Raw genomic sequence first — 23,434 nt, 5'->3', positions numbered from 1 at the left:
AACTGAGAGGGACAAAAATAAAAAGTCATTAGATCTCAATTCAATTTCAACAGTTTGTCTGTTATTATCCATCAATACTTGGTCTGCAGATGTACGTAACCCCTGGTGTGTAACACATAGATCCTGCACTGAGTCTCATTGCAGAAAACGTATTCATAAACACACTTCACGGTTCAATCATTGAGCATGCACCCATGCACTGTCACACTACTAAATACTTAGGAGCAGCTGAATGCTCTCTTATCACCATGGTCGCTGTCTCAGATGCAAATGATTTACCTGCTCATGCCACAGAAATCATCATAATCTGATTGAGTAGTGCTAGAGGCCTCATACATTTTCATCAGAGGCCTGATTATTGAGGTTAGATGATTAAATCTCCTGTTTTCAAGATGCTCTCGTCTCTCCTGTCATGATCCACCCAGTGCCCCTGATAAATAATTATTTCAGGTGTAAAGAGTTGAATGAATTATTAAAGTAGGTACAAGAGGGGAAAGGCTGGAGGCGATGAAAAGAAAACAGGGATGTTGATTCATGCAGATCCATCTTTGTTTTTCTCTGTAAACTCAAAGGAAAATCTAAATAAAATAAAAAGGTTGTTTTTATTTAGCAGGAAATGAATGTTTCTTTAAATTCCTGCAGAAAAAAAGGGTTATTGTCAGTACAGGAATGAATTTTTCATTTGATTATCCAGGTAAAAACAACAGACAATAAGCATGTCCCTAACTGAGGGAAACAGTTAAACAACAAATAAAATCAATTTTGTTTTATTGTTGTGGCATGATCAGTGTATTTGTGGAAAAAAATTGATTGACTGAATCGATTCAGCTTTCTGCCTGTTTCCTGAAAGCCTGTAGTCGATTAATATTGACTACAAATGTCAATATTGTCTTTTAAATATAGTCTTTCCAGTGCTGCATGAAGCTTTTCCGTAAAGAAACTGTGCTCATGCAACATTTAACACATCAATATGGAGATAATTCTTCAACAACACCTCTCAGAGCTGCGATCTCTGCGTTTGATGAAAGCAGTTCAGATAAAAATATTGCCAGAGAGAGCCACCACCTGGGCAGCAACCATTACTACAGCTGTCAACAATGTCAGCCATAAAGAAATCTCTCAAACACATGTTCAAACTCATATATTATTTATTACAATTAAATATTTTTTCTTATATTACAGAGGTCCATTTGAAACCATACAAATAATCTGTGCTGTGATTAATATTTCCAAGATTTCCAAAACGCCATGCAAAGAATACGAACATAAAATTCACATAAGAAGAACTAAAGTTTAGGTTTTTGTACACCTGGGAATGAAGTTAAATTCATGTCTCCCTCCTCTTTCACCCTCTCTCTCTCTCTCGCTCTCTCTCTCTGTTTTTGGTGAAAACATTTCTTTGTGGTGATTCAAGATCAGACCAGTATCATCATCTGACAAAAATGAAAGGCATTCGTAAGGTGAATAAAAACGACAGCATATGCTCGTCCTTCTCTTCATGGAAAACGCTTGGAATATATTTATATATACGGGTTAATGGGAACAGGCACAGAGGACCAGCTAAGACATAAGTATCACACATCTTGATTAAACCTCATTAGTTTGCTGAATGATTCCTGTAAGGCCATAATACACAGATCAGCGGATCAACATATTTTCTTAGTCGAGCCAAACAATTGAAACCAGAACATAAGTTTTAAATCATAAATTAGTGATGGTTCCTATTTAACTCTTTCAAGTCAGTCCATGATATACACTGATGTGCCATCAAAGTAAAGCCAGTTATTGGTATTAATATTGTGACTGAGAGCTGTATTGTGCATGGTTCCTAACACTGATCCTGGAACACCCGGTGGGAATTAAAACTAAAATTAAACCCAATATAGTTTGGTTTGTATAATTGTGCCATGTGGGCTTGAATATGTCCATCAAAAAGGAATATTCAGTAAAATCTTGTGCCCAGTGGAGAGGTCGTTAAAACACACTGATTCCCTCTGGTTTAGCATGAAAAGCAGATTGAAACACCAGGGCCAGTTCGCTCCGTTTGAGCCTGGTGAATTGAATTAACCAATAACAATAATTTAATTCAAGGCGACTTGTTTGAAAGTCAAATATTAATCCATTAAATAATTATAGCGAATAATATTTTTGTTAAATTAACACACAAAATGAATCTATTCCACCTGATGTACAGGGAGTCAAGCACTGCCCACATCCAGTCTAGTTTTGCGCTCTCTGGCACCAGCTAACAACACGTTGGATACTACAGTAAGTATTCAAATGCTGACAAGTGCAAAGCAGAGTAAAAGACTGAAACGTCTCAAATACTCCTGTATTATAAATCACCTCCGTGTTGTGCTAACAGCATCCACTGAGGTCGGCCAAATAGTCTCTTTATTATTATGGCAAAAAATGGGACTGTTTGGAACATGAGCATCCAGATGGACAGATAAGAGCTGGATTATGAAGAAGGGAGTCGAGGATTTTCTTTGGACGTTTTGATGCTTTTTGTACCAAACTGAGGAAAATGAACTGTTACAAATCAAACTACAACCAAAGAAAGGAAATGTTTGACATCTCTGGAAGAAAATGCCTTCTTGTAGAGAATTAGATGAAAAGATCAAGACCACCCTTATATCTCTAATGCTGCTTTCACACGGAACTCCATACATTTCCATCGTTTTACAGAGGGGCTGTACATGAGAACGCAAATGTCCGAGTCCATTGAATCTGACATTTTATGGCTCTTTATGTGAAAAAGTCTGCAGATAATCCGGAGGCTCCCACTCGGACATTTACGTTCACACAAGAACCTCGTCTAGAGAAAATACTAAGGTTCTGTGAAGTTCATGTCTGAAAGCAGCATTATCTTTGTGCGAAGACAGGAAGCAGAACGCTAAATTTTTACAGATTAATGAAGATATAAAGAGTTGAATTGTGAGGTTTTTAGGTGCTGGTTGGTGGTTTTAGTTGCCTTGTCTGACAGGATCACACCTCTGTCTTCCCCTGCTGAGCTAATGCTAAGCTAAGCGGGTGCTAGCTATATCTTCACACTTATTGTAAACATACAAGAGTGGCATCAATCATCCCAACTCTCTGCAAGAATTCCACATTTTTCAAGATGTCAAACTATTCTTTTAACAACCATTTTGTCCTCAGGAGAGATTAAATAAAACATATGCAGACATTTGTTAGAGTGAGAATTGATTAAGGGTCAGTTTTACGTTTCTGATCAGATGTATGAGACGGACCTGAGATGCCTTTCAAGCATCGAGGAATCAAGATCAGCACACTAACAGGTTTCATAACCCCAAGCTGAGATTGGTACACACTTCTAAATGAAAGGCTGGGAATGTTCTATAAGGCAGCAAGATCGAGGGCACAGGCTAATGGCAGGGTACGTTTTAAATCAACGTAGCATTCAGCAATTTAAAGGTGAGGAGGCAAAGCTTCGTCATCGGAGGAGACGTGAAAAGGAGGCTATGACAGGAAGCTGGGAGGGGCCAACATAAAGGTTTTTGGTCCTGCATGTTTAAGCATCTGGTCACATGTTAACAGGTGTCCTTCAAACTGTGTCTGATATCCTTCCAGATCCTCCAGATGTGTCCTTGAATCTGCCTGGAGGACCTTAAACATCTCAACACAACATTTCACAGGCTTCTATTGGGAGAGCAATCAGTCACAGGAACACTACTGCGAACGACATACACGCTTTTCATCTTAGACAGTGCAGCTAATGACGAGAGACGACTTTGACCTGCGCTCTAATCAGGAATGAAAGCCACTCATCTAATACTCTATTCTTTAAAATTATCTTCTGAAAATAATTTATATTTTCTCAGTACAGAAATAAATACACATCTTCTCTCAAACATAGGAATGAATCATCATCACAGATCTAAATGCTACACTGAATTCATTACTCAGCATCTCATCGGTGAAGAAACGAGAATATAGGTGACTAACTGTTGCCATCTGCCAGAAACAAGTGCTCTTCCAAACGTTTAAATGCAAATATACAGTTCGCTGACACCAGAGTCAAATCACAAAGTAAAATATTCCTCAGCATTGGCATAACATAAACCCCCTCAATGCTCGGCTCGTTGGACGTCTTCACACTGCGAGACCAAACAAAGTCACCTGTGCTATCTTTGTAGAGTGCACGTCTGTGTTACAGTGTGACAACTCACCACTGGTGGATTTCAGAGCTACAGATATGTCATAAAACCTATAATTATCTTAGAGACTCACAACAGATGTCGCCAAACTGCTTCCACTTTTCATTTGTGGCTGTGCACAAAACTGATCAGTGAGTATATTTAGCCGAATCTCCTTTCTTCGCAGCTTTGTCCGGAGTTCACTACATAGACCTACAAGTCAATCACACTCACATGAAAATGGAAATGTTAGATAAAAGATTATTTGAAACTGTGGGAAATACGCTAAGCTACTTTCTCGCTGAGATTTACGTCTGCCTGAGCAAACAGCTAGTTATCTTAGCTTAGCATAAAGACTGGAAATAGGGGAACAGCTAGCCCGGCTCTTTCCAAAAAATAAAAAGACTGTAGATAAAGATAAGACGACATAACTGTTTCACAAAAGTGAAGCCAAAATGTCTCGTTTGCTGGCTGCGGTAAAGGTAAACAAATTAAATCCTGCCTCCTCCATGTTATTGGATGGGACATGGACCAAAATAAGACAAGTAAACGTCAAATAAAATTGTCAAAGATAGTTTCTGTTATTAGGTAGTTCTTATCCCACTGATGTTTGTTCAAGTGTTCATTTTCCGATAGGTTTGGTTTTATATTACATTTGGTACGATTAAAAACAGGATGAAACGATGATTTAAAGCTGACACTGTGATTGGTCGAGTGCATCGACGGGACCTCGCTACTGATGGTCAATCCCCCAATTGTTTCCAGTATTTATGCTGAGCTTTGCTAAATGGCTGCTGGCAGCAGCTTTATATTCACTGACCTCAGATTGGATCAACTCAAAGAACTTCTGGCAACAAGGTGAATCGACACATTTACCAAACCTTGAAGACACAAGTTTGCGTCTTTCTCTTAAACCTTAGTCTACAGTGCCTCTGAGAAAAGTGAATTCTAATGATGAGCATGATCTTTATCTATGACGTATAACTGATACTTCGTGTGTCTGATATCTGCAGGCAGATGGTAACATGGTTCACATGTAACATCAACTTCTCCTTATATATATATATATATATATATCAAGTGTCACATTTCTAAGAACTACAGTAGCATTTTCTACAGCAGAGTACATTCCAGGGTTTTCACACAGCTGCTACAACACCAGAGAGCCATGTATGATGAAGCCCAATTACACTGCCATAACGACTCTTCTACAACACCGTATGTAAGACCATGACTCTCACTAAATAAACATGTGGCGCGTTGAGTATGAATTTCAAATAAAGATAAGCTTGTGTCTCCTTCATCCTAAATGTCCGGTTCCTCTCTCACAGAGGCAGCAGGTAGTTTTGTAGTTAAACAAAGTTGTAGAGGATGAAACCAGAGAAACATTAGCTCACGTCCCACAGTCATGGCATACATCACATGCTACTGCAGGTTTTTGAGCAGGCGACCGTAGCGGAAGTCGTAGACGTGTCGGCTGAAGAACACCAGCTCTGGGTTGATGTCATCGGGCACACAGTGGTGGGTGGGCATGGCGTTGCCAGCAATGGGTGGCACCACGAGGGAGGCGGCACTGTCGTGTACACCTTCCCTACGGCGTTTTACCAAGGCACAAAATCTGGAGACGGCGCAGATCACAAGACATCAAGTTCAATCAGTTCCCAAATAAAATTCAGTAAAACAATAAAACATGCTAGAAAGAAAAATGCTTAAGTGAAAATGCTTTCTTTCTTACCGACAATACTGTGCCAATGTTAGGACATAGCATTTGTCTTCAATACAGGCCACACTGTTCACATCCTGGTGACGAGACGCAAAGATCTCATTCTGGAGGAAAATGAGTTGTGTTTTATTCATCAGCTCAAAACAAAAAGGTGCCATCTGAGCCTCATCAGGATTTGCTCGTACACATAACCCTAGATTGGGTTGGACCTCAAACATCTGTCTGTGTTGTACACAAACACTCCTGTCTAACCTTCACTTGTAAAGACGGATTCATAAAAGAAAGATTTTTCTGAGAGCCGTGTTACTGTCCTCACACGGCTGCTCTGAAGTGTCGGCTGTGTGCAGCCAGTGCAGCTGGGAAATGACAGACTTTATGTGGGTCATTGTTTCTGGAGATTGAATAAAAGAGCAATTTGTTCCTTTTGGGAGATTACTGACGACAGGAAGTGAGCACAAACAGAAGCTGTGCGTTTGTGTCTGCCTGTGTTTGTTGCGCTGTCTTCCCGTTGAAACATATTAGCAGTGACTGTAAAGATGAAGTCTTTTCTTGAATCCTGATTGGTTCATTTTCACGACCAAGAGGCATTAAAACACTAAAATGTGTTATTAAAGTGTGTTGCACAGAAAACCTTATATTCTATAAAATTATAGTAACAAAGACCAATGGTCAAGATCAATGTGAAAAACACCAGTGACTACGTTTACATGGACAATAATATTCCAACTACTAATTAATCGACATTTAACTATGATATTTGCATGAGTTGCTAATTGAAAATTCCATTCATATTCCTTTAAATAGCCCAATTATAACACGTCATTACGTCCAATGTTATTCCGCCAGTTTTAAACTAGTTTCATGTATAATGCTACCTATACCATTTTGCGTGTTTTCGCTCTAATCTTGCAGAAGCTTCAGCTCTCCATGTGAACATAGTCATTGATTCCATTATGTTCTTACATTGGAATTAATACCTTTAACTGTGTGAATATTCTAGGATTTTCTTTTTAAAACATATTAAGAACTCTGGAAAAGTCCCAAATTCCCAAGTCCCAACTCCATCTTTTCTCATTTCTCAAATGTGTTTAAGACACATTATTAAATTTTAAATAAAGGGTAAGTGATTTAAGAAGGTGTAGTTTCACTTTTGTTTTCATCAAATGTTACTCAATAAGGAAACCCGACGAGCCAGATGGTTTGTTACACAGAACAATCTGGGACGGCTTTCTTGGAAACTGGGCTTGGCAGGTGATTGGATGAGCCATCTGTCCATCACCATCAATCATGGTTCCTGACGCTAGTGAGGAGAAGCAGGAAAACACCTTTTCCATCAAGAGAAGCGTTTAGTGCTTTATTTGCTTTTCTTTCACACTGACACTGATTGGTCCAAACCAGGAGCGAATAGCGTGGAGCCTGGTAAGATGGTTTCTCCTCGTGAGAAATCCAGCTGCCTCGCAAGGTTATGAAAAAGAACAAATTGTGCACTTTTAGGGGAAGATTTTCAGCAGCAGATTTATTCATATTTGCTGCTCTATTAAGTATTTACCTCAGCAGGACCTACTCTATGACGCACGCAGACACATGTGGAGAGCGTCGGCACGGATGCATGCGTGTGCTTCTATGCATATGTCAATCAAGGTATGTTTCACACGGGCGCACTAGAAAACATGACGGCTACCTCCCGACAGCAGAAAGTGCAGCTCCTTTTTTCTATAGATTTCGATTTGTTCATTTATGCTGATTTTACATATGAAAAGTTTCAGTTTCAAACGATGTAAACGTACCCGCCCACATACTTCCATGCACCCTTTACGTTGCCATGGTGGTTAAGCAATACATCCACTAGAGTCGAGAGATTCTGAACCACAGACATGGCAACGGTGGAGGTTGTTGTGATAATATACCTCTTAAGAAAGAGGTAAAAGAGACGTTTTGTAATCAGTGGGGATCTGTGAGGTCATCAAATGTGGATGGAGAATTTTTTTTCACAGATACATTTCTTCGTTATGTCCGATGTCATCTCGGTTGAAATACTGGCTTCACAGCCCCCCCCGATTTCTGGTGGTACTGTTCGCTTTCATCTGTCAAGTCCATATCAATAAGCTTCCAGGTGATGTTCACAAATATGGACAGAATGAACGTAGTACGGACCGAAAAGTCAGTTTCCTTATACGCATCTAATGTTGAGCATAAATAAGCCTTAAGAGGTTGTGCATGAATACTCTGGCGCACTGATTTACATACAATTTGCACATTTGATTGGAGCTACAGGATGTTAACAAGCCTCTGCTGAAACAAAACCATTTTGTTCCTGAAGGCATGGTTTCAAAGGATTTGTTCCTCACCTCACAATGTAAGCTGGGGTTGCATCCCCCCTGCGTGTGTTCTGGACGGTAGTACCAAAACAAACTCATCATCAGCTCTCCTGAGGAGAAGAAACACACAGATCACGTCAGTGCTGGAGGCAGTTATTACTGCATTACCACAGCTTCTCTTGTGGTGTAAATAAACAGTGTCCTACAGTGGGTGTCCTACCTGACTCTGGCTCTTCCCACAGTGCTGAGATCTTGGCCACGTAAGGCAGAGACTTCTTCTTGGGCCCAGATTTCAGCAGGACAGTGTCTCTGACCCGAATCAGCTCCCCGTCCCTCTGGATGCCCTCAAAACACTTCCTCAGCACAAGAGCCTCCTCTCCCTGGGAACACAGGCAGCAGGAAATACTGACTCCTCCAGCAGCTACACACTGATAAGCTGCAAGAGCCTGTGGAGTAAAATGCTGCAGGATGCATTTTGTACTGAATGATTCTGTGTCTTGACAGAAATGTGGAGGATGAAATGCAGAGTGAATGGACATGATGCATGTGTGATAAATCATCCTGAAGTCTCTTTGTAAAAGTTAAATTACACCAGATTTAATTACAAATGGCAAATCAAAAAGCACCAGCAGGACGTTCTCTACATACCACAGAGAAAACCTCCCTCTGAAAGGGCAGGCCAACTGCCCGCCAGCCGTTGGTGGTTTTCTGGCGGCCGTTCTTCGGCTGCTTGGCAACCGACCGCTCTTTGACACTGGGAGAGCTGGGCTTCTGTTTCTTGTCCCTGTTGAGAGGGCAGACAGCTGAACCGATGGTGCCGTTGCCGCGTCCGCCAGACCTCGACCCACTAGGCGGCTTGGCACTCTGCGGACACTCCTTTGCCACCTGCAGCGGTGGCTGCGGTTGGCTGGGGTCGGACAGCGGAGTCTGAACGTGGGGCACTGATTGGCCGGCTGGAGGCACAGTGGGAACGGGGCAGCCAGTGAGAATTCTGGGGCTAGGGGAGATGGGGATGGAGGAGGGGCTGTGATGGTCGTTGAGGGTTGATGAGTAGTCTTCTGAGGAAGGAACAGAGATAATGAAGTAGAGTGACAGAGTGAAACATGTGCACACTGAGCAGACACGTTGATCAACAACCTTTAACAAGGTTTTATAATAGAGACATGGACTGCACTCAGTTTTTATTAGTTCCGCTGAAGCAGCAGAAAAAACAAACAGAGGCTCAATTAAGGTCAATTACAGCCTTTAACAGAGCACACGCACGCACGCGCACGCAGGCGCACGCACGCGCACACACTTGGCGTTACCATAAAACTGTGCACACTCCCATGATACAGCTGTGGTGATGACATTAAGGTAAATTAATGGTCAATTTATTTCAGCTTTTATTTGCTCCACGGAGGAAACATTAACATTAGAATATGTTTTAAAATCCACTCTTTGACTGTTGAGACACACAAATTACGACATCATTTCAAAGATAACATTTTCTATCCTCACCAACAAGGCATCATGATTATCTACGAAAAACTAGGGCACCTGCATGAAATTTCAAACCTCCTGGCCTGACCCTGTGGGAGATATGGACTTAATAACTATCATTGAAAAGCACAAATTCCTGTCTTCGAGTGAGAATTATTGACCCAGCCAATAGCAGATAACGGCACATGATACGACTAATTCAAAAGAATCATCGGAAAACTTCTTGGAAAACGTGCGCTCGCTGTCTTCACTCCACCTTCCCGGGCTGAGAACTCAACAGATCATCATGGGGAACACTTCCAATTTGTAGGCATCAAGCGGATGAAAACAGAGGGTACCCAAAGCCCCACAGTTTTTTGTTCTGCAATGGACTTTGATGAAAAACCCTTTTGATTGGTGGATCCCTAGAGATTAAAAGAACATAAATACTAGAGGAATGTACGGTCAATTAGACTTCACGTTTCAAAGGCAGAGAGTCGCCATTGTTTAGTTTCTTGTTGGTTTACGATGCCTGTAGATCTGAATGAATTACACTGAACTTTTGTGCTCAAGGTTTCTTTAAAATGAGCAGCTGACTTGTGGAGAGTCTTCTCACGTAAATCTATTTACAGATTGAGTTTAAGATTTCAGATTAAGGATTTATTTAGCCTAAAGTACCGTTCATAAAGTTGTGAAAGATAACAACAAGCATATAGCATTAAATGGATCAGATTAGTATCAACATTAAACTGCTGATTTATTGACCAGCTGGGGGCAGCAAAAACATGACATTATATTTATTCATTTGGCAGAAGCTTGATTTATCCAAAGTGACTTACTGGAGCACAATATTTGCACACAAGGACAGACAGTGTCTACAGTGTCTTGATCAAGGACACTTCAACACACTCTAGAGGAGCCTGGGATTATACCAGGATCCTCCTGGTCACTTCACGATTACTCTACCTCCTGAGCCGTGCTGCTCCTGATGAAACAACGTGTAACACATACACAGTTCTGGCTGCTGAATGGTAACCAGCTAGTCACTAACGCTGCTTTACCCAGGTTAATTTCGATGGCTGGATAAACCTCTGCTAGGGTTGAAGTTGGGTGGAGCCTTGTTGGAATTAACACCAGGTCGTCAAAGTCCATGTACTAATAAGATATCATATGTCCTATGGTAACAGGTGCCACAAAGTGAGCAGGAGAGCGATGAAGGTGTCAATGAAACCGGATTTGGAAACACATGTCATGAGAAGAGTTCTGATGTGGGTAGAGCTTTTCACAGCAGATATTCTGACATAGCATAGACTCTACTAATAACATTAATAATGGCTCTGTTCTTGCTAAATGAAATGTATTCATCTGTTATTGACACCCATGCTTCTCTTGTCTAATGTGACATGTCAAACTGTCCTCAGTGAAAAAGATCTGTTTGTAAAAAGGATTTCCTGTGAGACAAGAGTCTCAACTCTCATGCTGACCTGGATTTATCTGCTGGAGACCACAGAGAGAGCGAGAGAGAGGCAGAGAGTGAGCGGGAGAGAGAGAGAGAGGTGGAGAGAGTGAGAGAGAGAGAGAGAGAAGAGAGAGAGACAGAGAGAAGAGAAAGAGAGAGACAGAGAACAGACAGAGAGACAGACAGACAGACAGACAGACAGACAGACAGACAGACAGACAGACAGACAGAGAGAGAGAGAGACAGACAGACAGAGAGATACAGATGGGAGTGAGAGCGAGAGAGAGGGTCAGAGAGACAGACAGACAGGTGAAGAGAGAGAGAGAGACAGGGGGAGGTGGAGAGAGAGAGAGGTACAGAGAGACAGGGAGAGGTGGAGAGGGAGAGAGAGAGAGAGAGAGGTGGAGGGAGATAGAGAGATGTTTAGAGAGAGGTTGAGAGAGAGGAAGAGAGAGAGAGAGAGACGGGGAGAGGCACACACCCACTAGTCTTCCTGTCCTGCTTCATGTCTCTGACTGTACATTTAGCTCATTAGTATTTTAACTGCTCAGTATTCATGTTCCCTGTCCAGTGACAAGCTGAGACAAAATAGGTCTCGCCCTATTACTTGTTACTTCCCACTTAAGAAACATTTCTAAATAGGAAACGAGAAATAAAAGCTATTCTCCGCACATTGATCTGCGTAGGCAGCCAGATTAAAGAGGAAAGTGTGAATAACATAATCTTAGAACCAAAATGAGTATTAAACTCTTATTAGGAAAACCTGCTATGTTTCTTTAAGCAACCTCTGATTGAACACATGAATTTCAGTTTGCTCATCATGGGGAGAACTAATCAACCTGTGGAAGTAAGCCTGATGATGGGTTATATAAATTCAGACTTATTAAACTATGAATTGTTTAGAAAAAAAATCATTGTTATAAACTGAGGGTATGTCGTTTGAAAAACCTGGGTATTTATTGGTGTGGGGAAGTCTAACAAAAGATACCACTGAGTTGCATTATGGGAAATACACACAATAGAATCTGGTACTTTTGAACTTGACTTCTTATAGGGAATAAAATATCTCAGCCACTGTTGCAGTGGTTTTGAACATTATTGGTTTATAATCTGTCTCTTGCAAGCCTCCCGATTTTCTAACAGCTCAACACTAAATTTGCCCATTCAATCAGATCTCTGTTCTACACCAGCGAACATAACCATTTCTACATAATTTGCACTTACTATAAAATCACACCTTGTTTCATAAGATGAGACAAACAAGAATTTTTTTTCATTTATACCCATCAGAATAGATACCTGTGTATTAAATCAACTACTCTGCCGGAAACAATCAAAAAGAAAAACCTTGTCATATAATCCTCCTGTCCACTCACCTCTCTTGATGCCACGGTTACAGTTTGTGCAGTCTGTGGGGCCAAAGGAGCACCCCCCTCTGGTGATGGCTGGAATCACACTGCTATACGTGGAGTAGCTGTTGATCCTGCAGGGCTCTCCGTAGCACGCTTCCACCGAGGTGCAGCAGTACACCGGATGGCTGTTCCCTGAGGGCTGCGGACTTGTGCTGGGGCGTAATTTGGGTCTCTTGCCACTCCTTGGGCATAAAGCGAGGGGCGTCTCGGGTGAGGGGGAGGGGTCCGGGTGGCTGAAGTGGACGTAGTAGCCGGGGAAACAGGTGTAAGTGTGCGGGCTGATGGTTATGGCTGCTGGGTGGGCGACAGAATGAGGAGGCTGCAGATGGTGATGGTGGTGATGATGGTGGTGATGATGGTGGTGGAACACGTCGGCCAGCGAGCCGTCCTCGGGTTCCTTGAAGGTCTTGTCCTCCAGGAAGAGGGCCAGTCTGTGACAGTACTCGACGCACCTCTCCTGGGAGCAGCAGTAGCAGGAGGACACCTTGGTGTCCACCTGCTCCTCTTTGATTGTTTTTAAGGAGAATCCCAGAGCGGAGCCACAATGGAGAGCGTGCCTGAGACACTCCTGCCCCCCTGTGGCATCTTTCCACTCGGGATCCAAAGCTTCTGTCTTACATAAACTGCAGCATCCCTGGATGTTGGGGCCCAGCTGGGAATGAACCGGATCCTCTGTACCCTGTTGTCTGTGCTTTAGTTGCTCCTCGTGTTCGGGATGCATTGTTCTTTTGGTCTGCGTTGCCCCTTTACACAACGGTTTACCGCTAACCTCAACCTGAGTCGTAGCTGCTGCGGCTTCAACGCCGCTCCCTGGCTTGGCCTCTGACTTCTTCTGCCGTTTGGTTCCGTAAGGGGCACTAGTGAGTTTGAGCAGAGTTGCAGCGGTGAGACCTGCTTTACGCCGAGGGGTTGGCGTGAGCAAGCTCAGCCAGTCAATGTTAAGCGCTTCCAATGACGACCGCTTCTGTCTTTTAGGTTTTTCTTTTAGTGTCGCTTTCCCTCCTGATGAAACCTTTTTGGTTTTATGATCTCTGTGTTCAGTTTTAGCGAGACTATCTCTAGCTGGATCTTCAGTAGAAGCCTGCTGTTTCTTCATGACATTTGACGTTGCAGGGCTGTCTCTGTAGAGCAGCAGGCTGTTGACAGCCTCGGCATTGAGAGAGGCCATCCTCCGCCTGCGGGGCTCAGGGACAGATGTGGGCAACATGAGTAAGGCGTCAGATTGGTTGATTTTTGGTTCCAGTGCTTGTTGATTGGCTGTGGATGTTTTCTTTAGTCCAGATTTGGTCCTTCTTTGAATGGAGCTGGAGTGCAGCTTCTTCATGCTTTTATCGCTCTTTTGTTTCCCAGATTTTGGTGCGTACTTTTCTTTACACACAACTGCTTTCTCCTCCAGACGGGTGAGCAGGACGCAACAGTCCAGTGCATCTCCATCGCCCACAACCAGCGTCTTCCTCCTACTCCGGTGGGACTCTTTCTTATCGTTCTTTTTCTTCCCTTTCAGCTCAATCTTTCTTTCTTTCCCCTTCAGCACACCTTCTCCCTTTTCCTTGCATCCCTTCTCCTTCTGGCGCTGTCCACATTTCAATGACTGGCTCCGCTGAGCTTTCACCATGGTCTCAGCGTCCGCGAGCAGATACACCACCTTCTCCTCTTCATCCACAGGGTCCTGCGACGGCGTGCTCCAGCTCAGAAAAGGCCTTCACTGAACATCATCATGGATCATCAGATGAGTCCATACACTCTCTAGGGAGGGAGACACAGATCAGACATTGAACCACACAGACTTCACTTTTGTAGAATCTGAGAGTGACTTAATGTAAGAGACAGGATCTTCTGATGCATTATTTAACAACCGGTTTTACTTAGTTTGCTGTCAATTTCCAGGTCCCCGGAGAATAAGACCACTTAGACAACCCTTCTCCTTAACATGCAAATGCAAAGCAGACACAGGAAGCAGGAGAAACTGTGATAAAGAGCACATTATAGTTTGTTATGTTTTAGACTATAGGATCACATGCACTCCAGCTTCTTTCCCATTTTTCCTGACTGTCTTAGATCCTGAAATATTATTTGTGTTGTAGCTTCTGCATGCTTTGATTTAAGATTGCAACAAAAAATATTTAAAAAACTACAGATTTTTCATCCTTTGTATCAATAAAGACAATTGTCAGCTTCTTGAACCCATGGAGAAGCACATTACTGACTCATACAATCCACCACAAGCCAAACATTACAACCCACTCACAGCAAAAACACACAGGCACCGAACAAGAACGGGCATTCAGGTCATTTTATAATGCCTGATATGATGGATTCTTTCAGAATAGATTTGAATCTCAAATTCACGATGCCAAACCAGTTTCATTTTTTACCAAAGGCTTCAATGCAGCCTGCAGCTAATTTCCACAAGTACTGCTGAGCTTCGCAAAGAGAAGGCAATTAGATTAAACATGACAAGACTGAAGAGCGTTTGACCTCAAGGGAGAAAATACTGTGTCTTCACAAGGTATTTAGACAGTATTGCTATGTAGTATTTTAGAGGAAAAAAACACATGATAGTCATTCAAAAATAATCCATTTCAATCAACACTTATGACCAAGTGGAAACCCGCCGCAAAGTCATTGACCTGTTTGTGGACTGAGTTTGGCATTTTGTCCAGCGCCATCTAGGTTTTTGAACAACATGTTGTAAAGAACAAGACTTGAAACTAGCGATTGAGACCATAAACTCTTAATGAACATGTTTACAGACACTTTCATACAGACTTTCGTATTGGCTTCATTTTCCAGACCCGGAGTCTACGTCCATTTGTATATAAAGTCTATTCTTAAGACCAATTATAAATGTGTGGCAGGGAATTTTTCTGCAGAGAGTCTGTCTGTATTTTCTCAGTTTCTCCTTATTTTTGCTGTGTTCGGGACATTTTTGAGCTACAGCCTTTGGGCAGTGGGCGTGAAGTTCCCAGCCAATAATAGTGCATAGGGCTGTGACTCTTTAATACCAGGTTATGTTATGGGGCCATTATTGTAGCAAAACTATTGACAAATATGAGTCTCAATCCGTCTGTGTGTAATCAGATTTGTGCATGTGTAAAATAATCTACAAATGTGTAATGAGATCAATAAATGTGTATTCTGAATACCTATTTTTAGATATTTATTTACACATGTACACATCCAATAATGCACACACAGATTCTGTAAACATATTTGGGCATTTGTTTTGTACATAATTGCAAATCTGATTACACACACACACACATACACACAGATTTTAAATACGGATTAGAAGATTTTTTTACACATTTTAAAATCTATTTAGACACACACACATTCTAAATACAGATTTGCAGATCCATGTACACCTTCACAAATCTCATTACACATTTGGAGATTATTTTACACATTCACAATTCTGATTACACACAGAAAGATTGAGAAAATGGCCCCATAGTAATATTGCTGCCTCTGTGTCTTTCCTCTGCTCTCTGTCATGGATGTATAAAGATGTTCAAACGAGGGCAGGGCTCAGCTACACGCACACACACAGACACACACAGACACACACAGACACACACAGACACACACAGACACACACACACACACACACACACACACACACACACACACGAAGAAGTGTGCACTGTGGCTGCATTCACACAAAATCCTGCACCTTTGGCACCTTCCTAAAGGGTTGTGTGAAGGTTCAGGAGGTGTACGTTCCTCTGATTCACGGCTTTGTTCTTGCTAACGCCGCTCCCTCTCGTCAGCCGGGGAGAAGGTGTAATGAATTAAAGGTGTCTTTATAAGCCATCCTGCATGGTATACCTTTCATGTGAGATGGATAAAGTCGTCCTTTTTGGCCCATCGATCTAAAATAAAAGATGTTTTTCGAATTTTTTGCTAAAAACAGACTCTCATTTATAACAGTATTCAGACCTTTTTGCTTGTGGCAACTGGGGTCAGGTGCATCCTGCTCCACCTGCGACAAACTGAATTGATTAGACAGAGTTTAGGAAGGCACACACCTGTGCATCGGAATTTCCATAATTCACACTGGATGTCAGCAAAAAGTAAGCCATGAAGAAAAAAGAAACTCTCTGTAGACCTCAGTGATAAAATGGTGAAGAGGCTTAGATCAGGGCAAAGGCATAAGGAGAGGTCCTTGAGGAAAACCTGCTCTAACATCCAAACGACATGAAACTGAGGCAGCACGACGGCGACCTGAAGCATACAGTCGAGACTTAGGGACAAGTCAATGACCTTATTAATACCTGCTACTGAATTAAGTGTTGGAATATTGAATACTTTTGTTTTGTCAATTAAAGATTTTAGTTTTTGATTGTTGAATTTTTGTTTTTTAATAAACATGTTTTTGAGTGTAGATCATAAAGATGAATGACGCATCTCCACTTCCATCAACTATCCATAAATGAAGCCATGATATCCTGAAAACGAGCGCTGCCATCTTGTATATTTGGAGACAGACTCTACACAACAGAGATTGGGGGAAGGAGCCGTGGTAGGAAGCTCCCACTGATACACAAGCCTGTTTAAAACCAAACTGTTTACGGTTTTCAAAACCTGTTTACGAAGCTGTCTTGTTGTCCATCTTTATATACAGTATTTGAAAATGGTAGTTTCATGCTATTTCTTAATTAATTATTCATTACATTACATTTAGCTGACGCTTTTATCCAAAGCGACTTACAATAAGTGCATTCAACGATGAGGGTACAAACCCAGAACAACAAGAATCAAGAAAGTACAATTTTATTCAAGAAACTAAATGTGCAAAAATTATGAAGGGGTCTAAAGCTTGTATGTTTCGTTTGTCTATGAGGTCAAAAGGGCAACAAACATTTTTGAAATGAACTGACTTCTAATCTGATCTGGGTTTCACCATAACTACAGGCAGAAACACACCATGTCCACAAGCGGGAACAGAGTGAATCAAAACATCTACAGCAGCCATATCATAAGAGAAGCAAATAAGATTGAACGTCTGCACTTCACAGGTGTCCATTTCTCTGCTCTCTCAACACAGAAAACACACGTCACCGAGAGAAAAACCTTTAAAGGAACTGATGAATCAACTGCCTGTGACCTTTATGCAATGACACTCCTGCGTAGAGCATGAAAAGATGGATCATCGTCCTTCTCGCTGCGGCTCGACTGAAACACAATTACTCCACTTGACCTCCAAGAAATAAGTGAACACGAGCCATTCTTATATATTAAGTGACTCTTGACCCGGAAAACCCTCCAGCTTTCACAACCACTCCCTCAAAAATTAGTTGGTTCCAATAATGACTGATGCAAAATGTACAAGATCAATAAGGTAACTAATTTCTTTAACGCACTGCTTACATGCATATTTATATCTGCCCAGGTTGGTATAATAATACCTCTTTGTCCATTTTCAAGGGAAAAATTTCAAGCATCTCATGGCATATTTTTGTCAAATCCTTCTACTACAGCAAATGGGCTCTACTTTAAGTCTATGAAATAATCCATACACCTCCTTCAAACTGTAGGAAATATTACAATATAATGCAAACAGAGTTTAGTGTGTTATTTAAATATTGTTTAAGCTGCAAATTGTTGCCTCTGGCTTTTAATTGTCAAAAATTGTGCAAATGCCTCTCACACTTTCTTAGAGCCTAAAAGTTACATGTTTAAATGTTCTGTTTAGTCCATGTTAAGTTCAAGTCATCCAGTAATCGACTGTTTTAAGACACGGACTCGTGTACACAGTATACATATAAGACAGTAGGAAGGTAACACCACAGAAATAAATGATATGATCCACAAGTGCAGAGCTTTAGAGGAAGGAGTTTGTGGGAACCATTCACCAGTTCAATGGTTTTATTTTGAAGGAAATGCAATAGTATTTTGATCCATGTGTGTCCTGATAGTGAGAAACATACAGTTATATATATTCCATATCAGGGCAAAAGTGACAGCAACAAAGCTACTACTGACTGCAGCAGACTGGAGTTGATTGAAACATGTGACACATCCAGCCACCCACCCACCCAACCAACCAACCAACCAACCAACCAACCAACCATACATCCATCCATCCATCCATCCATCCACCCACCCAACCATACATCCATCCAGGGTGTTTATCCTGTGAGCGTTGTGGGAGGGACAGAGTCAATCCCATCTGACTTTGAGTGAAACAGACCTGGGCATGGAAGCAAAAAACATACAATACAAAAACACACAGAAGCCACAGCAGACCATCAGGTTCAAACCCTTAACACCTGCTCTTATATACCTATAACGCAAATTATGTTCTTGCCCTTACTGATGTTTCTTTTTATAAATCACATCACGTCATGTGGAAATGTCATCTGTATTTATCAGTGAGCCACTTATAGCTGCGACTGGGCTTTAGGTGATTATAGACGAGCAGTAAAGGGGAGTGTATGTACTGTACATGTCTACGTGTGTAGATGTGTGTGTTTGTTCTCATTTTGGTTGCATCTTTAGGACATTTTCCAACACAAAAACTGACCCTGTCAGGACCAGTAGACCTCATGGGGACCAAAGCTTTTTGGTAATTTCTGAGGTCTCGGTTAAGGTTGGGGTAAGATGTGAATTGTGGTTAGGCTAAGGTTCGAGTTATGCATGAATTGGTTATGGTTAAGTTTAAGGATATGGTTTTGGTTACGGGGTCCACAATGAATGGAAGTCAATGCAAAGTCCTTATAGTTATAGCTGTGCAAACCTGTGTGTGTGCATAATTGTGTGTAAAATCTTTTTACACTCTATCATAAGTTGTCTCTATCCCCACAGTGTGATACTGTTAACAGTCATAAAAACTGTATTCTAAATAAGGCAAGAGACAATGATGAATAGTTATGACTCAATAAAACACACAAATTCAAGTATAATATTTAGCACAGTTAAATAACAGATTCACTAAACAGCTATGACAACCTGTTATGATGTAACATTTAATGAGGGGCTGTAAAACCCAAAACTTACTGTGGGTTTTCTTACAGTGCTTCAACTACAAGGAGCAAACAGAGCCAGTTTTATTTTCTTACATTTTTCCTGTCTTTCAGTAACAATAATCGTGTCTGCCTAAAGTAAAATGACTGTGAAGCTTGTCCAGGATCTTTCTAAAACCTGAATATAACTCTGTGTCTCTATTGAAGCATTTTAATGCGCTCTTAAAACAACTGAGAACACAGCGGGAGTTGAATGGAACTAAAAATACAAACGCAGCTCGACTCTGGAGTGGACGCAGCGATCTGACTGGACATTTTCAAACCATCTCAGTCTGCCCTTACTGCCGAAGGACTCTGTGAACCGTGAAATGCAATCCATGAGAGAGAAATTTAATTTCCAGATAACGAGAGGACAGAAGGAGCCTCACATTGAGCTCCTGTCTGCAGATATCAAATCAAGTTGCTTCATTTGAATAAGACAAGCGTGCAGGACGGAAAAGACAAGAGCTCATTGAGGAGCGTCATGATTTCCCCGCGGCTGGACGCTCACCACGATGACACCACAAACTCAGGAGGGATTTTTAGGTTAAAATTCATTGTTAAGAAAATCAACTGTAAACAGGGCTCTTGTTCAGGAGCACTACACACTTATGCACAGCCGCACACGCACCAGCAGAAATACAGGTTCTTAAAAGCCCCAACATTTATTGTACATTTGTACATTTGTAACAGGAGTGAATAAACCTTCTAGGGACAACCACTGATTACTGGTTAAAAGCATCATTTTACTGATTATTTTTTAGATGGTAAAGCTCAAAAAGTGGAACGTGGCTCATATTTGTTCCCTGTACATAAACTTAAACAGCAGCTACAGCACAGGCGTGTTAAAGAAATGGGACAAGATGACGTCTCTGAAGCATCATTTTGTTTTGTAGATGGTTAAGCGTTGAAATCGTTGCATCACAAAACCTTTTCTGATAAGACAGAATCAGAAACATGTTTCTCCCTTTCAGACTTTTGCTTAATAATTCACTTTTCCCTTCTGAAATACTTGATGAATTAACTTTTTCGGGCCTTCAGGAGTTGTACATGTGTACACAGGCAACAGGAGCTGCTTGTGTTTCCTGACGTTTCCCAGAAGCCTCTTGTATGAGAGGTGAAAGGACTTCAAGAAACACAGGTCCAGTTAGTTATGTGCTCATGTGAAACCCCTGAAGGTACCGTGACCTGAATGACTGAGAATCTATACAGACATCACAGAATCTTTTGTTATTTATCACTGATCCTGTTAGCAGCATTTATATCTTACAGCTTGTTAGCCTGGAGCAAATTTGAGTTATTTTATACACTTCGGAGCAGTTTCATTAATAACAATGAATCAAATTTTTAAAGTGTATTAAATGTTTTGAATGTCGAATCTTAGTCTGCAAAGTAACTATAGCTAAATATAACTAAATATAGATAAGATACAAAAAACACAATTTTGTTAAACAGGTTTGTTCTTAGGGCTTGGAGATATGGTCAAAAATATAAAGCTTAAAAATGAATGACAAGAATGACAAACACTTTCAAACATTTTACAAATGTGAGGTAGATTATTGTTAATGTATTAAATAATGAATAAACCTCCTCACTGTGCTTAAACAATGCATAAGCAATATATCCATGGGTTTAAAACTAACTCCAAAACATGTGTAGAGCATATAAATGACATTGCATTGTTTGCACTAAGTTAAATTAACCAGAACTATATACAATCGTTCGAATGAGCTCCATGTCAACAAGATAAAACATTGAACTGCTGCTCCTCTGTTTATATATAATATTAAACACATTAATATATGAATGACATGAGCCGTAAAGACTAACAAGTCATATTGTTTTATTGCCCAGTAGTTGCTCTTTTTTCTGATGTGTGCTTTTAATTATCCTGTGGGGCCCTTCTTAGTGCCTTGACACTCGTGTTGGGAACCAATGAGAAGATAATTATTGTCCTTAATTTACACGGAGTAAAACCACGCTTACTTAAACGTAATGCAAAGTAAATGGAGCATAACTGACACATAAAAGCTACTTGGTGATAATTCTGGCAGTCTCTGTCTCTTCTCCTGATGGCACCTTAACTGACTGTAGTTCCGTATGCATCAGGCCTTATATGGACATTTATATCAAGATTTTAAAATGTCATATTAGTCTATATCGATAATTTATCATGATAAATGTCACGTTTAAGTTTAAAAACCCGTTTTGCTCATGGGTAAAGTTTAGGGTTTTACACTCTTCTTTATGAGCAGAGAAAGACAATCAACCAAACATTTAAGAAATCAGAGGTAGATCAATGATGTATTATACCTCCTCACAATAAGCATTAAATCAATATATTGAACTTTGGTTGTATTGCTAAAGAAGAATATTATACTGCCTTAGTTATTAGTTTTATTGTCCAACCCAATTTCTTTTTATGCTTTAAATATTCATGTGAAGCTTCAGATTTACCCTGTGACCTTTCAAGGGTCCTGACGCTCATGGTGGGAGCCGGGGAGAAGATGAAATGGAAAGACGTGTCGTAAACGTAATGCAACCCAAAGTAAATGGAGCATGACTGACACATAAAAGCTACTTAGAGAGAGATTAATCCATGACCCAAAATTATCACCCTCTCCTGCTGATGGCATGTTAACTGACTGTGGCGTGTATCAGGAGCAGGACAGAGGAAGAGGAGGAGGAAGAGGAGGAGGTTGCCTGACTGTCACACACACACACACTTACTGAGAAGAAGGACATGGTGTGGAGCTGTCATCATGACACACACACACAGACACACACACACACACAGACACACACACACAAACACACACACACACGGGGGAAGTAAGCCCCGAGGCAGCTGGTGTGCAGCTTCAGATAATAGTGCATATCACCAACTCCACTTTCCTGGAGCAAACCAGCAGCTCAACAGTCCTAACACCACCAACACCAACACCAACCATCATCCACCACCAACACCACCTCCCTCCTCCACCTCCATGCACACACACACGCGCACACTCCTCTGGATGTGGAGGATTTCAGATATAAACGCAGTTAAAGGCAGATGTGTGTGTGGAAGCAGGCGTGTGGTGGAGCTTGTAGTTGGCCATGGTGGTGGTGGTGGTGGACAGTGTGGATGTGACAGCGCGCAGCCTGCGATACACGAGAAGTGGAGGAAAAGCTCCACAGCGGGGAAACGAGTCTGAAACACCCGGACATCCTCGATCAATGTCGGCGTGCGTGTCCGCGCGGAGCCGCTGGTTGATATCAATAACAACCATCGTGGATCATTATTGTGATTATCATTATTTTTGAGTAAAGGCTACAGCCCGAGTAGTTACACGCAGGCTACACGCACCGACCCCCCCACCCCCGTCTCTCCAACTGTGACGGGAGCCACAGCCGCGGATCGTCGTTACCTTTCCGTGCGGGTCCGAATCCGGGGGAAAAAGCATCGGCGTCCGCGTCCTGAGTCGCTTCCCTCGGTCAGTTTCCACGCGGCGGGGCGGCGGAGCTGCAGAGGGATCCGCGGAGCGAGGAGCCCACGGTAGCTGGAGACATGGTGAACAAATCGGTGAGCGGTGACCTACTTCCGAAGTGGCATGCTGGAGATAATATCCATGCGCTGCCTGCATTCACATTCACATGCACCGGGACATCCCTGCGTGATACTCCTGCAGGGACTAAACTCTGTCTCTACTCCAACACTTCGCAGAATTCTTCCATATCCAGCGTTTCCTGCAGCGTGTCCTAAAATATCAATATATGATCAATTATTGGAATATTTGGGGTTTATTTTGGCAGCAAGGGGCCAAAAACAAACTCCTCCCAATAAGACCACTTCTTCAAAATAGAGACATCAACTAAACCTTTCAGTGATATAGTGAGGAATATTTATTTTCTACT

General features: G+C 41.6%; 1 protein-coding gene across 3 annotated transcripts in view; it reads right to left on the bottom strand.

The window, feature by feature from the left end:
• Positions 1 to 1,130: 1,130 nt before the first annotated feature.
• bahd1 (bromo adjacent homology domain containing 1) overlaps positions 1,131 to 23,434 on the bottom strand; it is a 35,210-nt gene continuing 12,906 nt past the window's right edge. The window contains exons 1-7 of one of the 3 annotated variants that reach the window (XM_035168005.2): positions 22,948 to 23,200; positions 12,495 to 14,276; positions 8,847 to 9,256; positions 8,419 to 8,578; positions 8,229 to 8,308; positions 5,893 to 5,984; positions 1,131 to 5,775 (exon numbers count right to left, since the gene is read on the bottom strand). In XM_035168005.2, the coding sequence (XP_035023896.2) occupies positions 5,583 to 5,775; positions 5,893 to 5,984; positions 8,229 to 8,308; positions 8,419 to 8,578; positions 8,847 to 9,256; positions 12,495 to 14,145 (2,586 nt within the window). In that variant the 5' untranslated portion in view covers positions 14,146 to 14,276; positions 22,948 to 23,200 and the 3' untranslated portion in view covers positions 1,131 to 5,582. Of the gene's footprint in view, positions 5,776 to 5,892; positions 5,985 to 8,228; positions 8,309 to 8,418; positions 8,579 to 8,846; positions 9,257 to 12,494; positions 14,277 to 22,947; positions 23,201 to 23,434 lie in introns of those variants that run through there. The other 2 variants (XM_035168006.2, XM_035168004.2) reach the window with 2 other exon arrangements.

This window comes from Hippoglossus stenolepis, chromosome 10, assembly GCF_022539355.2.
Source record: "Hippoglossus stenolepis isolate QCI-W04-F060 chromosome 10, HSTE1.2, whole genome shotgun sequence".
Classification (NCBI taxonomy): domain Eukaryota; kingdom Metazoa; phylum Chordata; class Actinopteri; order Pleuronectiformes; family Pleuronectidae; genus Hippoglossus; species Hippoglossus stenolepis.
The sequence above is the reverse complement of the archived record's forward strand: the minus strand, read 5'-3'. Positions and strand labels throughout refer to the sequence as shown.